The 17,476-nt window shown below is 38.9% G+C and overlaps 1 protein-coding gene and 1 pseudogene across 1 annotated transcript; both read left to right on the top strand.

The window, feature by feature from the left end:
- Positions 1-1,058: 1,058 nt before the first annotated feature.
- Positions 1,059-2,051, top strand: LOC131408045 (olfactory receptor 51M1-like; annotated as a pseudogene).
- Positions 2,052-15,946: 13,895 nt separating this feature from the next.
- LOC131408046 (olfactory receptor 51G1-like) lies at positions 15,947-16,843 on the top strand. The gene has a single exon (XM_058544612.1). The coding sequence runs from the start codon at positions 15,947-15,949 to the stop codon at positions 16,841-16,843; it is 897 nt and encodes a 298-aa protein (XP_058400595.1).
- The last annotated feature ends 633 nt before the right edge of the window (positions 16,844-17,476 follow it).

The following is a 17,476-nucleotide window of genomic DNA, read 5'->3' on the forward strand; positions in this document are numbered from 1 at the left end:
TGTATAATTGATTAATCCCTCTTGAAACTCACATAAGACCACACTCTCCTGATTTTTTCCCTGTCTAGCTGACATTTTTTTCAATCAGTATCTTTTCATGGAGACTTCTCTTCTCATTCTTGAAATTTCACATTTGCCCAGGGCTCAATGCTAGCAACTTCTCTCTACACTCACTTCTGAGGTTTCCTTATCCAGCCTGTAGACTAATATCCTTCGAATTTATATCTCTTCCTCAACTTTTTTCATAAGTCCACATTTTTCTACTGAGTTAAGGAAAACAGGTAACTGAAAATTCTTTTGGGTGAAATGACTATAAGTTAAATTTTTTTTTTTTTTTTTTTTTGTGAGGAGATCAGCCCTGAGCTAACATCCGCCAGTCCTCCTCTTTTTTTGCTGAGGAAGATGGCCCTGGGCTAACATCTGTGCCTATCTTCCTCCACTTTATATGGGACGCCGCCACAGCATGGCTTACCAAGCAGTGCGTCGGTGCGCGCCCGGGATCCGAACCAGCGAACCCCGGGCCGCCGCAGCGGAGCGCGCGCACTTAACCGCTTGCGCCACCGGGCCGGCCCCTATAAGTTTAATTTTTGACATGTTTTTGAGATAATTATGAAATATCTGTATGCAGAAACTCAGCATGTTGCTAGATATATGTCTTGAAATCAAAAAAGAAGAGAAGTTACGGAGTTACAGATTTGACCTTTATCAACATATGGGTGGTATGCGAATTCATGAGAGTGATGATATTGCCTGGGGAGAAACAATAGAGCGTGGCCAGAAAATTGCTGCTATATTTAAAGGATGAGCAATGAAGAGAAGCCACAAAGGAGACTGAAAAGAAATAGAAATAATAGAAATATAGAGGAAAGCCTGGTGAGAGTGGTGCTATCAAAGAAAGTTTCAATCTGGTAGTGAGGGTGGTAGAATTGATAACAGTGCAGTAGACGGAACCAAAGATGATGATGGTCATGATTCCACTTATGATGGTGTGAATGTTAGTGAAACTGAAGAATTAATAACCAGAAATATCCATTTATTTTCAGCTCAGTCCCTGAGGAATGCCAACCCAATATCCCCTCAGTCCTCGATTCATGCTCTAGTCCAACATCACTCAGTTTAGCCCCATGTCCTACCTCACTGGCTTTCCTGGATTGGAAGCCATCGAACACTGGATTTTTATCCTCTTTTTCCTTATGTACCTGGTGGCCATCTCAGGCAATTTTTTCATTCTGACAGTTATTAAGACCAACAGTCATCTGCACACACCCATGTACTATCTACTGTCCTTTCTTGCCATCACTGACCTGGGACTGTCAGTGTCCACCTTGCCAACTACTATGGGAATCTTCTGGTTCAACTCCCATAGTATCTACTTTGAAGCCTGTCAAATCCAGATGCTCTGCATCCACTCATTTTCCTTCATGGAGTCCTCAGTGCTCCTTGTCATGTCCTTTGACTGCTTTGTGGCCATCTGCCACCCCCTGAGGTACTCAGTCATTATCATTAGCCAGCGAGTGGCCAGGGCAGGCCTGGTTGTCATCCTCCGGGGACCTGTGGCCCTTGTTCCCATTGTCCTCCTCCTGGAGGCTTTTCCTTACTGTGGGCCTCAAGTCCTCTCTCATTCTTTCTCACTACACCAGGAGGTGATACATTTGGCCTGTGCAGACACCATCTTCAACAATTTGTATGGGTTGACACTGGTGGTGTTCACTGTGATGCTGGACCTGGTGCTCATTGCGCTGTCCTATGGTGTCATCCTGTACACAGTGGCAAGACTGACTTCTCAAGAGGAGAGGTTTTGAGTCTTCCAAACCTGTACCTCACACCTCTGTGCTGTGCTGGTATTCTTTGTGCCTATGATGGGGCTGTCCCTGGTGCACCGCTTTGGGAAGAATGCTCCACCTGCTGTCCACCTTCTTATGGCCAACATCTACCTCTTTGTGCCTTCCATGCTTAATCCAATCATATACAGTATTAAGACCAAGGAGATCCTCCGTGTCATTAGCAAGCTCCTGGGCCTTAGAAAGACTAATACTGAGTCCTGGGGCTAAAAATTCCACTGGGTGCCTAGAATAAGGTCCCAATCAGGCCAAAGATTTGCTGTGTTGATTATCTATTATCACATTTCATGTTCCCCATGATTTTTTTCCACTGCTGTAAATAAAATACGGTGAATTTCTTTCTTGAGTTATGGGTTAGGAATGCTGCCCTTTTCTTGCTTGAATTATAATGCCTCTGCCTATATACAAGACCTGGCTATTTTGGTAGCAAACTAAACTGCTCACAAGAAACATCTGTTGAGGGTCATCATCAATGTGCAAAAACTAATACTAAAGTGAAACTGAACAAAAACTAAAAAACAATAACAAATAAAAATCACCCAGAACACAACCTGGCAGAAAACAGGTAAATGTGAGTTGTTCTAATTCTCCTAGGGAAATGTACTTCCTCCCATGGCTCCTTGGGACTGCTTGCCTCTTGTGTACCTGGCCAAGGTACTTCTCTTTGGTTTCTATCCTGGCTAAGCAGTATCTTTTGACTTCTGGATGGAAGAAATTCTTGAGGGAAGGTTCTTGAGGGAAGATTCAGAACTTCCCTAATGGCTAATTCAGTCAGATTTCCTCCAAATCCTTCTGAGGCTGTGCTCCCGCTCCCTTCTTGCCCTGTTCATTGAGTAGAAGCCCTTGACCCCACCCCTGACTCCTTACCTCTGATTTTACCATTCCAATCGACCTATGAGCCCCAAACCTCAGGTCTGAGAGTAAACCAAAATCAGTGTTTGCTTCTGGGCAGTTTAGTTGTGAGATCTTGCACAATGACATGAAATATGACAAAGCTTCCATGAAGGAAAAAACCACAGACATGTCTAAATCATAATCCCATTGCTCAAGATGTTGTGAATGTAAAATTGGCAAAGAAGGTTGCCCCTACTATTGGCTAAATGAAATTCATGTTGGAGTCTCAGCTCTGAGGTTGCTTTCCCTTAGACATTTTCACTGACAGACCTTCTCTCCAATACCAGAGCAGATGCTCCATCTGTCTCCTCAGAACTCTGTATTTCCCATTATAACATTTGTCCCATAGTAATGTACTGTTTTGGCGTTAGTTTTGTTTCCTTTCTTTTTTGTTTTTTTTTTTGTCCTACAGAATATATTACTAGATTAAGCTCCTTGGAGGAATCATGCATGTATTTTTCACCAGTGAATCTCCATATATACAATTACTGGCACCTAACAGATACTCAACAAATAAATCCTAAGTGAATTCCTGGATACACAAATGCATAAAATTGAATCTAAAGCTAAGAAAGAGAACTTCTTTTGTAGGGAAGCTTTCCCTCTTCACATCCAGGAAGCCCGAGAAGACTCCTTTCTGATGGCATCCAAAGGAGTGTTCCCCATCATTTTCTTAGTTCTGCTTTACTCGGGCCCTCTTGGCACTCTGGGCCCTCTGCCCCCTCTGCCACAGGTTAACATTTCTATGACCGGGAAGTGCTTCCTGAGAGTCATTCTTCACAGGTTTAGGCCTTGGGAAATCTTGTATAAAATCCACCACTCCGTCTGCCTATTCTGGGCCCATAGGAAAACCTGTTGAATCTGTTTAATAAACTCAATTCTCTCTTTCTTACCCTGGACTTTGGAGTTTAGAGTTTCCTAGGGCAGGAATTGCCACATCCCTGCCTCAACACAGGGTAACTTTTCTTGCCCCTATGTCCCAGCCTCCTACGTCTCTTCATTTTTTTCTTTAGTCAATACATAATCTGAGAGAATTCCTTAGAGTGGTACACGATGGATGATATCTGCTAGACTGGTTTCTGATTCAGTTTTTGGCTTTTTTTGTTTGCCTGGTTAAAATGAGAGAAGAGATGGTGGTAGCAGGTGGTGTTGAAGAGATGGTGGTAACAACATTCCAGACAAAGACCTCCAAATATAATTGTACTTGAAAGGGGTAATATTAAAAAACAGTTGGAAAAGGTGCGATTACTCAATAAACAGTGTTAGCTAAATGTTTTATTCATGAGGAAGATAGAATTTGATCTTTATCTTACAGTACACATAAAAACACATTATATTAAAGATATAAATGTTAAAAGGAAAACTTGAAAATGTTTAAAGGAAAACACTGGAGAATAGATAGATAGGTAGGTAGGTAGATTGATAGATATTAAAACGTAGTAAAACAGAATCCGGCCACATGGCGTAGCAGTGCTCTCTGCTGCTAGCGGCCTGGGTTCCGGTCTCGGGCCCGCACTGATGCACCACTTGTCAGGCTATGCTTTGACGGCATCCCACATAAAGTGGAAGACGATGGGCACGGATGTTAGCTCAGGGCCAGACTTCCTCAGCAAAAAAAAAAAAAAAAAAAAGGGGGAGGATGGACATGGATCTTAGCTCAGGGCTGATCTTCCTCACACACACACAAACATACTAAATAGATTAATTAATTAAAAAATATATATATATAGTAAAACAGAAGACACCAAAAACAAAGAGACAATACAAATACAAACCAGACTAAGAGATGATATCTACAATGTATGTACATTTACTCAGATGGTTATTATATATTCTCTATATTTTTACTATTGAAAAATTTCCTGACAAAAAAAGAAACAAAATACGAAGTGAAATTTAAAAGGGAACCAAATTCTAAAAATGGATACGGACTCTTTTGTGTTTGTGTGGTGTCTCGTATGTGCATATGTGTGTGCATGGGGGTGGAGGGAGAGAATGGATGTTGGAATCTCCGTGGTTAGGCTTGGAAGGCCCTAAGGAACCCCAGAGTCTCTCCAGTCTTAGAAGCAGGCACTCCCTTAGACACAGGTTCCATTCTGCACTTGAATTGAAATCCACATGGTAGGACATAGTATTGAATGGCAACTCTGAGACTTAGAATGTTTTTTTCCATATTGACTGGAAATTTGTTTTCTTTGGATCCCATTGGTAGAATGAGGTATAAAGAACATAAGATTTTGGTTTATAATAGAGTTGAGGTCCCATTTTTGTCACTTATTAACAAATACACCATTAACATTTAACTTCCCTCTTTTCAAAATTAGGAAATACATATAGAAAGTAACGTCTCTGAAAATTTTTACCTTACCCGAATTTAAAATGGAAATTAATATATTTTTGTTTTGTTAGTAAAAAAATGTTGAAGAAAAGAGTAATCAAAATCTGTGCTAATAAGTATGTGATAAAGAGGAATTTTCATACACTGGTGTGAGAGCATAATTTGATTTGCCTTTTATAGAGAACAAAATGCATCAAAAGACTTAAACATATTCATATGCTGTGTCTCAGAAATACCACTTCTAGAAATCTATCCTAATGAGTTAATTATGAATAAAAAATAAAGATTTTAAAATATAAGCTCCCTGAAGACAAAGATGTTTTTTTTTTCCTGTTTGGTCACAGAGTGAACTTTAGCACCTATATAGGTGTTCAAAAAATATTTGTTGAATTAATAAATAAATGGATAATAAAAGTTAACTGTGTTATTATTCATAACAATAATAAACTATAAGCATTCTAAATATCTTGGAAGAAAATGTGACATAAATTGTGGCATATTCATTTGATAAATATTAGTAGTATAATAATAATAAAAATATTAGTATAATAAAATAAAAATATTAGTATAAGAAAAATTATATTTACATACCTTCTGAATTATTTTAAACATAACATTAAATGAAAAATGATTACAAATCTGTATGTAAATAGCAATTGTTATGGAAAAGCTCTAAAAATATTTACATCCATAGAAAAATGCTATTATTTATAACTTTATATCTATGCATTTAGTCATCTTTGAACTACCCACATTTTCCAAAGAACACATTCCAGTTTTATAACCTAAAAAAAATTTTACAAAGAGTATAAAAGATTAAATGCAATTATGTTGATAATAATAATGATGATGATGATAATAAAAGCGAACATTTATTGAGCGTTTGTTACAAAGCAGAGAGTGCCCGGTACATTTTATGTTAAATATTTTCTTTAATTCTTACACCAAAATTGTGAAGAAGGTGTTATTGTTTTTGACATTTATAGTGAGAAAACTGAGGTTCCCAGAGAAAAGGAACTTTCCTTAGTAGCATTTCTAATGCGCGCCAGAGTCAAGTCCCAAGCCCAGGTCTGTCTGATTTTCTTAAAGTGCTATGATAGACCTTCTCTTCAGATGTGGTCAGTCTGCTCAGGACAAGAGCCTGTTTTGCTGAAAGAAGTTCCAGTAAAAAATCACAATTACTTAGACTTCTCCTTAACTTCTATGCTATAGAAGTGAACTTCTGTGGTTCTAAGTTCATAGAAGTTCTATGCTTCCGCAGCATCTATGTTTTTAACTACTATACTATACTGCTTCAAAAAAAAAAAAAAAAAAAAACCAACAACACAAAACAAAACAAAATTAATCAAAGCTACATTTATTAATTCTAATGACAGTATCTTGTGTACATGGTCTGGCCATTTACCATCACCAACCTTATGCTCCCACATGCAGAACTCTTTACAAGCACGTCATGTTATTTAATATCCTCATGCCTAAGTCTTTGAAGCTGATACTATGTTTGTAAAACATACATTTTTCAGGTAACCGAAATTCACATAATTTTATAAAGTCTTATTTTTTCTTATTTTTTTTATTTTTTGTTTATTGCAGTAACATTGGTTTATAACATTGTATAAATTTCAGGTGTACATCATTATACTTCTATTTCTGCATAGATTACATCGTGTTCACCACTCAAATACTAATTACAACCCATCACCACACACATGTGCCCAATTATCCCTTTTGCCCTCCTCCCTCCCCCCTTCCCCTCTGGTAACCACCAATCCAATCTCTGTCTCTATGTGTTTGTTTATTGTTGTTATTATCTACTACTTAACGAGGGAAGTATACAGTATTTGACTTTCTCCCTCTGACTTATTTCACTTTGCATAATACCCTCAATGTACATCCATGTTGTCACAAATGGCTGGATTTCATCGTTTCTTATGGCTGAGTAGTATTCCATTGTGTATATATACCACATCTTCTTTATCCATTCGTCCCTTGATGGGCACTTAGGTTGCTTCCAAGTCTTGGCTATTGTGAATAACGCTGCAATGAACACAGGGGTGCATGTAGCTTTACGCATTGGTGTTTTCAAGTTCTTTGGATAAATACCCAGCAGTGGAATAGCTGGATCATATGGTAGCTCTCTCCTTGATTTTTTGAGAAATCTCCATACTGTTTTCCATAGTGGCTGCACCAGTTTGCACTCCCACCAGCAGTGTATGAGAGTTCCCTTCTCTCCACATCCTCTCCAACACATGTTGTTTCCTGTCTTGTTAATTATAGCCATTCTGACGGACATGAGGTGATATGTCATTGTAGTTTTGATTTGCATTTCCCTGATAGTTAATGATTTTGAACATCTTTTCATGTGTCTGTGGGCCATCTATATATCTTCTTTGGAGAAATGTCTGTTCAGGCCTTTTGCCCATTTTTTAATTGGGTTGGTAGTTCTTTTCTTGTTGAGATGCATGTGTACTTGATACATTTTGGAGATTAAGCCCTTATCAGATGTATGGTTTGCAAATATCTTCTACCAATTGTTAGGTTGTCTTTTCATTTTGTTGATGGTTTCCTTTGCTGTGTAGAAGCTTTTTAGTTTGATGTAGTCCCATTTGTTTATTTTTTCTATTGTTTCTCTTGCCCGGTCAGACATGGTGCTTGAAAAGATGTTGCTAAGACCGATGTCGAAGAACGTACTGCCTATGTTTTCTTCTAGAAGTCTCATAGTTTCAGGTCTTACATTTACGTCTTTAATCCATTTGGAGTTAATTTTTGTGTATGGTGTAAGGTAAGGGTCTACTTTCATTTTTTTGCATGTGGCTATCCAGTTTTCCCAACACTATTTGTTGAAGAGACTTTCTTTTCCCCATTGTGTGTTCTTGGCTCCTTTGTCGAAGATTAGCCGTCCATAGATGTGTGGGTTTATTTCTGGGCTTTTGATTCTATTTCCTTGATCTGTGTGTCTGTTTTTGTGCCAGTATCATGCTGTTTTGGTTACTATAGCTTTGTAGTATATTTTGAAATCAGAGAGTGTGACACCTCTAGCTTTGTTCTTTTTTTCTCAGGATTCCTTTAGCTATTCGGGGTCTTTTGTTGTTCCATATAAATTTTAGGATTCTTTGTTCTATTTCTCTGAAAAATGTTGTTGGAACTTTGATAGGGATTGCATTGAATCTGTAGATGGCTTTAGGAAGTATGGACATCTGAACTATGTTAATTCTTCCAATCCAAGAGCACGGAATATCTTTCCATTTCTTTGTGTCTTCTTCAATTTCTTTCCACAATGTTTTATAGTTTTCCATGTACAGCTCTTTCACCTCTTTGGTTAAGTGTATTCCTAGGTATTTTATTCTTTTTGTTGCAATTGTAAATGGGATGGTATTCTTAATTTCTCTTTCTGCTACTTCATTGTTAGTGTATAGAAATGCAAGTGATTTTTGTATGTTGATTTTGTGTCCTGCAACTTTACCATATTCGTTTATTACTTCTAAAAGTTTTCTGGTGGATTCTTTAGGTTTTCTATATATAAAATCATGTCATCTGCAAATAGTGACAGTTTCACTTCTTCCTTTCCAATTTGGGTCCCTTTATTTCTTTCTCTTGCCTGATTGCTCTGGCTAGGACTTCCAGTACTATGTTAAATAGGAGTGGTGACAGTGGGCATCCTTGTCTGGTTCCTGTTCTTAGAGGGATAGCTTTCAGTTTTTTACCATTGAGGATGATATTAGCTGTGGGTTTCTCATATATGGTCTTTATTATGTTGAGGTACTTTCCTTCTATACCCATTTTATTCAGATTTTTTATCATAAATGGATGCTGTATCTTGTCAAATGCTTTCTCTGTATCTATTGAGATGATCATGTGATTTTTATTCTTCATTTTATTAATGTGGTGTATCACGTTGATTGATTTGCGAATGTTAAACCATTCCTGCATACCTGGAATAAATCTCACTTGATCATGATGTATAATCTTTTTAACTTATTGCTGTATGTGATTGGCTAGTATATTGTTGAGGATTTTTGCATCGATGTTCATCAGTGTTATTGGCCTGTAATTTTCTTTTGTTGTGTTGTCCTTGTCTGGTTTTGGTATCAGGGTAATGTCAGATTCGTAGAATGAGTTAGGGAGCTTCCCCCCTCCTCAATTTTTTGGAAGAGTTTGAGAAGGATAGGTATTAAGTCTTCTTTGAATGTTTGGTAGAATTCACCAGGGAAGCCATGTGGTCCTGGAATTTTATTTTGGGGGAGGTTTTTGATTACTTTTTTGATCTCCTTACTGGTGATTGGTCTATTCAAATTCTCTACTTCTTCTTGATGCAGTTTTGGAAGGTTGTATGATTCTAAGAATTTATCCATTTCTTCCAGATTGTCAAATTAGGAGGCATATAGCTTTTCATAGTATTCTCTTATAATCTTTTGTATTTCTGAGGTGTCTGTTTAAATTTCTCCTTTTTCATTTCTGATTTTACTTGTTTGTGCCTTCTCTCTTTTTTTCTTGGTGAGTCTAGCTAAAGGTTTGTCAATTTTGTTGACCTTTTCAAAGAACCAGCTCTTGGTTTTATTAATTTTTTCTATTGTTTTTTTGGTCTCTCATTTATTTCTGCTCTGATTTTTATTATTTCCCTTCTTCTACTGATTTTGGGCTTTGTTTGTTCTTTTTCCAGTTCCTTTAGGTGCATTGTTAGATTGTTTATTTGAGATTTTTCTTGTTTGTTGAGATAGGCCTTTATTACTATAAACTTCCCTCTTAGAACCACTTTTGCTGTATCCCATAAATTCTGGCATGTCGTATTTTCATTTTCATTTGTCTCCAGGTATTTTTTGATTGCTTTTTTGTTTTCTTCGTTGACCCAGTCATTGTTCAGTAGCATTTTGTTTAATCTCCATGTATTTGTGGCTTTTCTGATTTTCTTCCTATAGTTGATTTCCAGTTTCATACCACTGTGGTCAGAAAAGATGCTTGGTATTATTTCAATCTTCTTAAATTTATGGAGACTTGTTTTGTGGCCTAATATGTGATCAATCCTGGAGAATGTTCCATGTGCATTTGAAAAGAACGTGTATTCTTCGGTTTTCGGATGGAATGCTCTGTCTATATCTACTAGGTCCATCTGTTCTTGTGTATCATTTAAGGCCAATGTTTCCTTATCGATCTTCTGTTTGGATGATCAATCAGTTGGTGTAAGTGGAGTGTTAAAGTCCCCTACTGTTATTGTGTTACTGTCTATTTTTCTTTTTATGTCTGTTAATAATTGCTTTATATATTTAGGTGAACCTACATTGGGTGCGTAGATATTTACAAGCGTTATATCCTCTTGCTGGATTGTTCCCTTGATCATTATGTAATGTCCTTCTTTGTCTCTTTTTACAGTTTTTGTTTTAAAGTCTATTTTGTCTGATATGAGTACTGCTACCCCAGCTTTCTTTTCATTGCCATTTGCGTGGAGTATCTTTTTCCATCCCTTCACTTTCAGTCTGTGAGTGTCTTTAGGTCTGAAGTGTGTCTCTTGTATGATGCATATATATGGGTCTTGGTGGTTTATCCAATCAGTCACCCTATGCCTTTTAATTGGACCATTTAGTCCGTTGACTTTTAAAGTAGCTATTGATAAGTATGTACTTACTGCCATTTTTACCTTTTTTTTTTCTCAGTGTTTTAGTAGTCCTTCTCTGTTCCTTTCTCCTTCTATACAGAGTTGATGGTTTCTTTAGTTTGACCTCTGTCTGAAAGCTCTACTCTTTAACTCCCCTCCTCACTTATTTTATGTGTTTGATATCATATCTAACTTCTTTTTTGTGCATTTGTATCCATTACCCTCTTGTCATGGAAATAGATAAGTTTTCCTATTTGTGGTCTTCTCTTTTCCCCTTAAATCAGTCTCTTTAACATTTCTTTTAGCACTGGTTTCTTGGTGACAAACTCCTTTAATTTTTGCTTTTCTGGGAAATTTATGATCTCTCCTTCCATTTTGAATGATAACCTTGCTGGGTAGAGTATTATTGGTTGAAAGTTTTTTCCTTTTAGCACTTTAAATATATCATGCCACTCCCTTCTAGCCTGTAAGGTTTCTGCTGAGAAGTCAGCTATAGCCTTATGGGGTTTCCTTTGTATGTAACTTGACTTTCTCTTGCAGCTTTTAGGATTATCTCTTTATCTTTAATTCTGGACATTTTGATTATGATGTGTCTTGGTGTGGGCCTCTTTGAGTTTATCTTGTTTGGGGATTTCTGTGCTTCCTGTATCTGGATGTCTGTTTCCTTCTTTAGTTTAGGGATATTTTCACCTATTATTTCTTGAAATAGAATCTCTGCACCTTTGTCTCGCTCTTCTCCTTCCGGAACACCTATAACACGGATGTTAGTGTGCTTGATGTTGTCCCAGAGGTCCCTTAGACTGTCCTCACTCTTTTTAATTCTTTTTTCTTTTACCTGTTCAGCTTGGGTAATTTCTTCTAGTCATTCATCCAGCTCGCAGATTCGTTCTTCAGTATCCTCTACTCTGCTTTTGAGTCCCTCTAGTGAATTTCTCATTTCCAGTATCATATTCTTCATTTCTGATTGGTTCTTTTTTATATCTTCCATTTCTTTGTTGACATTCTCACTGAGTTCATCTATTCTTCTCCCGAGATCAGTGAGCATCCTTAACATAAAGTCTTATATTTTAACAATTGTGAGCCCTTGTCTGTTTTCCTCTCTATCTGGAATGTTGCATCTAGTGAGAGAGTGGCCATTAGTACAGAATACCTGTTTAATCTTTGTATGTCCTGTGAGTCCTTTGTTATTTTTTCTCAGGGACAGTTAGTCCTTTTCATATCTATTTCCTGGAAAAGACAATAATTTTCTAAAAAGCAGAGATCAGATCTTATTAATATTTGCATCCAAGTATAGGGCCCAAAGCTTATAGTCTATACATGTTTGCTGAATGAATGAGCCTAAATAACTACTGGGTAGAAAAGAGCATCTCCAAGTGGGGGTCTTGACTAGGGAAAAGAGAGGATAGCAGAATGGAGGCTTGAGGTCAACCGTTAAACTTTCTTGTAATAATAGGAACTATTAGGAAAAGAGAATGAAGAATTTCTGGTCTGCTGAAATATCTCATTGGGGTACCTATGGCTCACTAAGTTTCCATGGAAGATAACTGGGGCGCCCAAGTCTAAGTTCTCAGAGGATGCTCATCCTTCTCTGGTGTTTTTCAGATCTGCATCCACCTGGTAAGTTTCCTCTGAGGGCTCAAGACCCAAGGCAGAAGGACAGATATAGCCTTGTAATTGCAAGTGCAGCAGATGCAAAGCAGCAGCCTGAGTCAAGCAGAAGAGCCGGGGAGAGGACTGAGGAGTGCTGTAGGGACCAGGAAAGAAGCTGCAGACAGCAAGAGACAGTTAGTTGTTGAAGGTCCTTTGGTTTGTGGATAGAGATAGCCAATCCAATGACTTCTCTGATATCTCTTATCTAGCAGGTCTATAAGTAGGGTTATGGAATAGGACAGCTTCCATGACGATGGCTAGTCTATGATTAAAGCTGCTGTTCTATATTATCTCTGCATGATCTTTTATGTTGGAAAGAGACCAGAACTTCTTTCTGGGCTGGGTTTTGGAGTGGAGCAATACAAGATTGTGGGAGGCAAGGAATCATAATCTCAACAAATCCCCCATCCTCCCAATTGATGTGGCTTCCAGTACTTGAAAGCACTTCTTTCCGTGATCCCATTAACCCAATAATTTCCCTGGAAAGAAGGCAGGAAATATGTGAAAATCTTCCATCATAGAAAGAAGCAAAGGAGCAGAAGGGTTTGGTCACTTCACCAGTCATGTGGCTGGCTTGTCCAAAACCCTGCTCAAGAGCTCAGAGCACCCAACCCAAACTGAGTTCCTTCTGTTCACTGTTGTCAGGTCACTTACTGACTTCCCCATAGAGCCCAGTGCAGACATGAAGAGAAGAGCTGTAGCTGTCAAATGGTAGATAATTGTTACTGACAACTTTCAATAAGAAGATAATGATGGAAACTGCAAACAGTAATGATTTATATCTATTGAGTGTATGGTTTTAACTGTACCACATTTAGAATTGCATACAAATGGCTCTATAACCTATAAAGTAGGTATAATAATTGTCCCAATTTTTCAGATAAGGAAATTGAGATTAAGCAAGTAATTCGCACAATCACGGAGTTAATAAATATTGGAGTTATGATTTGAATGCAGATCTGATTCCAGAGCTACTTCCTTAAGCACCACACTACACTGCTTAACGAAACTGTGTCTAGACAGACACAAGACTAGATAGATTCCTCACTGTCCAGTGGACTTGAGATAAGAACACTGAATAAAGGACGGTGGGAGATTCTCTGGCCTCTTTCTCTAGGGTAGCAACCTCAAGCTCCTTGGTGCCTCATCCTCTCTCTGTTCCTGAGGCTTCCCTAAATTAGTCCTTTGGTGCTTGGCCACATCTCCCATACCCCATCCTCTCTGCTGCCCAGCCCTCCCTGTCCTGTTGTCTCACAAGCGACTTTCTCTTCTCCTCAAATCTCTTCTCTCTCTCTTTCATTTGACTTCCCACTCTGCCCCTCCATCCCTCTGTTTCTTCCTCTGCCTCTCCTCATCCACTCTCAGTTTCTAAGCTTCTTATTAATTCTTATCAACTTCCTCCATCTCTTTCTTCTCCCCAGTTCTCTCTCTATGTCTCTCTACCATCAGTCTCCCTCCTCTTAGACTTTAAGCAACCCTTTCTCGGACCTTAGCTTGCCCATTCTCCAGGACCTTCCTCCCTTCCTTCTCTGCCTCACTCTCCGTCATCTTCTGCTCCTCAGCTTCTCCCTCTAAATTACACAACTCTCTTTCCCTCTGACACTCAGCTTTCTTTTCCTGTCCTTCAAAATCTCTCTCACCAACTTTTACCACACTTCCATCCTTCGTCTTCCACTTTCTCATCATCTTCCGGTCTCCCCTGCATCTTGACTCATGATTCTCCCCAACTCTGCCCCTCAGCATATTCTTATTAAGGCCACCATTTCGCTATGTCTCATCCTTCTCCTACCTGACCCTCTTATACCTTCCTCCATTCCTCACCTTCATCATTAAGTCTGTCCTTCAACCTTGCTTTCTGTCTTTCAGTATGTACTGTCATTTATTCCTTAGTATTCCCTTTTCTTGTTGTCTCTCTCTCTCTCTCTTTTATTTTTTCTGTGAGGAAGATCAGCCCTGAGCTAACATCCATGCCAATCCTCCTCTTTTTGCTGAGGAAGACTGACTCTGAGCTAACATCCGTGCCCATCTTCCTCCACTTTATGTGGGACACCGCCACAGCACGGCCTGACAAGTGGTGTGTTGGTGCGTACCCGGGATCTGAACCCAGGCGACCAGCAGCGGAGCACACGCACTTAACCACTCCGCCACTGGGCCAACCCCTCTTGCTTTCTCTCTATTACTTCCTCAGTCCGTTAGTCTCTCAGTAGATCCTCAATCCTTCAATGGCACATGGCATCTTATACTGAGATCTAAAGCACTTTCATATTAAAGAAGAGATGGAGTTTATTTCCGTATAATAGGAGAAGGTAAAGAGTAAAAACAGTAGGGAAAAATTAAAGGAAAATCAGTTTTTGGTTCAGGAGCAATAACAAATATATTGATTGTTTATTAGAGTCCAGACTTTGTGCGAAATTCTGTACACATGGTGTGCCAATTAAAACATGTCTATTCTTACGTTAGGAAACATCATTATCATTATTTTACTGATGAAGATATAGAAGCAAATATTATGTCAGACACTGAAATCCAGGATAGCAGGGCTTGTCTCGTAAACATCTCTACAGGTACCTCTGATTTTAGTATTTAATAAAGTAATTAGAGTAAGGAATAGGCTTTGTCATTGTTGCTGCTATTATAAAATGTACACTTACTGACGTGTTTTTCAATACCTGTTTAGGAAATGTTGCTGTGATGAGTTTACCTGATTTAGTAAAGTTGTGTCAGGCCTCTATCTTGATATCTGAGGAGGAATATCTTTCAAAAGATAAAGAGAAAGAAAAAAGAAAAAAAGGAAACAGGCATATCAGAACACTCTGAAATCAGATTCAAAAATAAAGAAATCTCAAGAGTTAGGGTAAAGGTGGCAGCCTTAAAAATATAGACTACAAAGGATGAATTAGTATGACTTCATGAGAGGAACAGTGAGATTCCCAGGGAGACTGAGAAGATGCTTAAGATGTGAGATACTGGATAGTGAGTCATGGGTTCTTTGAGAGGGGTTAAGTTTGAAGAGAAACAAAATGCTTCTTCTCCTGATCCTGTGGACATGTGGAGAGGATCGCATAATGGCAATAACGAGATAAAGTGGAGAGAATATGGATGAGGAAACTTTCTACAGGCATCTTCAATATGTTTAGAAAAATTAGAGATAACTTCTTCTACAGGAAAGGCTTGATATAATTTCTTCTACAGGAAAGATTGAAGCGGTAAGGTCATACAAAGAAGATGATTGGGAGTAACAGAATTTCTGAGAATCTGAGCATTCTGTTGAGGTTGGGCTATATGGGTTTTTCTAAGAGAAGTTAAAAAAAACAAAACAAAAAAAACCTATGTTTCACTGGCTGGTCAAGAACAAGAGTAGAGAAAACTCTTGTTGAGGCTTAATGTCATTGAGGTAAGTAAAGGATCAGACGGAAATAAGAGAAAGAGCAGAGAAAGCAGGAAAAGGACAGGTTGCTTGTGAGGGCGGTGGTTAACTGAGAGGTCACCGAGTCCCAGAGAGTGCAGAGAGGCCAGACCAGCAAGGATGGGATTGGTGCCCAAGGACAAAAGGACAGCTTATGCTTACTGGCCTAGTAACCTTCAAACATACCGTCACCTTTCCCAGAGAGAATAGGCGTCTTGAGAATAAAGATGCCCGTCCTACCAAGTGCCAACTTGAGCTTCTCTACATTCCTGCTGACAGGCTTCCCAGGCCTGGAATGGGCTCACCACTGGATCTCACTGCCAATTTTTGTAGGATACCTTGTGGCCCTCCTGGGCAATGCCACCATTTTGCATCTGGTACGAACTGACTCTTCTCTGCACCAGCCCATGTACTACTTTCTGGCCATCCTGGCTGTGACAGACTTGGTCCTGTGCATGTCCACACTGCTCTCAGTGTTGGGTGTACTGTGGTTTGATGCCCAGATGGTGGGCCTGGTGCCCTGTGTTCTGCAGCAGCACTTCCTACACTCCTTCTCCTTCATGGAGTCAGCTGTGCTCTTTGCTATGGCTGTGGACCGGCTGGTGGCCATCCAATCCCCACTGCATTATGGATCGGTAACCATGGGTCCTCGTGTGGCATTGGCTGGGGTTATATTGGGCATAAAGCGTGCCGCCATCACTGCTGCACCCTCATTGCACCTATTGAAATTTGACTACTGTCATCCTGGGGTACTGATCCATGCCTACTGCCTTCACCAGGACATGATCTGTCTGGCCTGTTCTGACACACATTTCAACAGACTCTCTGGGTTATGCATCATCATGCTGGCCATGGGCTCTGATGTCCTTTTCATCCTGCTCTCCTACACTATCATCCTCCACACCATGCTGGCCATTGACTCGGCAGGGAAGAGATTCAAAGCCTTTAACACTTGTGTTTCCCACATCCTGGCTGTGCTCTCCCTCTACATGCCTGTGCTAGGCCTCTCCATCATGCACAGATTTGGGCACCACACCTTGCCCCTGGTGCACATCCTTATGGGCACCGTCTCCATGCTCTTCCCACCCCTGATGAACCCTCTTATCTATAGCATCAAAACTTAGCAGATCCGCAAGGTCTGGTTTCACTGGGGAAGACACAATAAGACATTGGGGATGGACCATGGCAATTCAAAATGAGGAATGAGTTAAAGCTTCTTTTTAGAGCCATCTTACCATAAAGCAATTTCTGCCTCCTTATTTTAGTTTGATCAACTGTACATCATGAATTAACTCTAATATTAACAATCAAATAAAGTTGATGCTTATTACTACTTATGTATATACTTATAAATAGTCACCATTTTCTTACACAAAAAATAATGATTAATTGTTTTTTGCATAAATTTTACAAGTTCAACATCATTTTTATATTTTCTCCTCTACTGATTTGTTAGAACTCTAAATCTATAATAATGTCTTTAGTGATAAATTACACTGATGATGCGGAAAGTTAAATCATCAATTCACATTCTTTGGATTAACTGAGTTTCCACCATTCCTCATAATATAATATTTATACTATATCCCCATTCATCAAGGATAACTTTATTATAACTTCAAGAGGAACTTTCTAGTGTTCCTTTTTTACCCTCATTGTCCATACTATACTCTGAGACAGAAATAAGTCCTAAGATCCTCCATGTTTTTCTTCATTTTTCTTTAACTCTCTAATTGTACAAATATGACTAATTTTTG

Source organism: Diceros bicornis, chromosome 7 (assembly GCF_020826845.1).
Source record: "Diceros bicornis minor isolate mBicDic1 chromosome 7, mDicBic1.mat.cur, whole genome shotgun sequence".
In the NCBI taxonomy this organism is placed as follows: domain Eukaryota; kingdom Metazoa; phylum Chordata; class Mammalia; order Perissodactyla; family Rhinocerotidae; genus Diceros; species Diceros bicornis.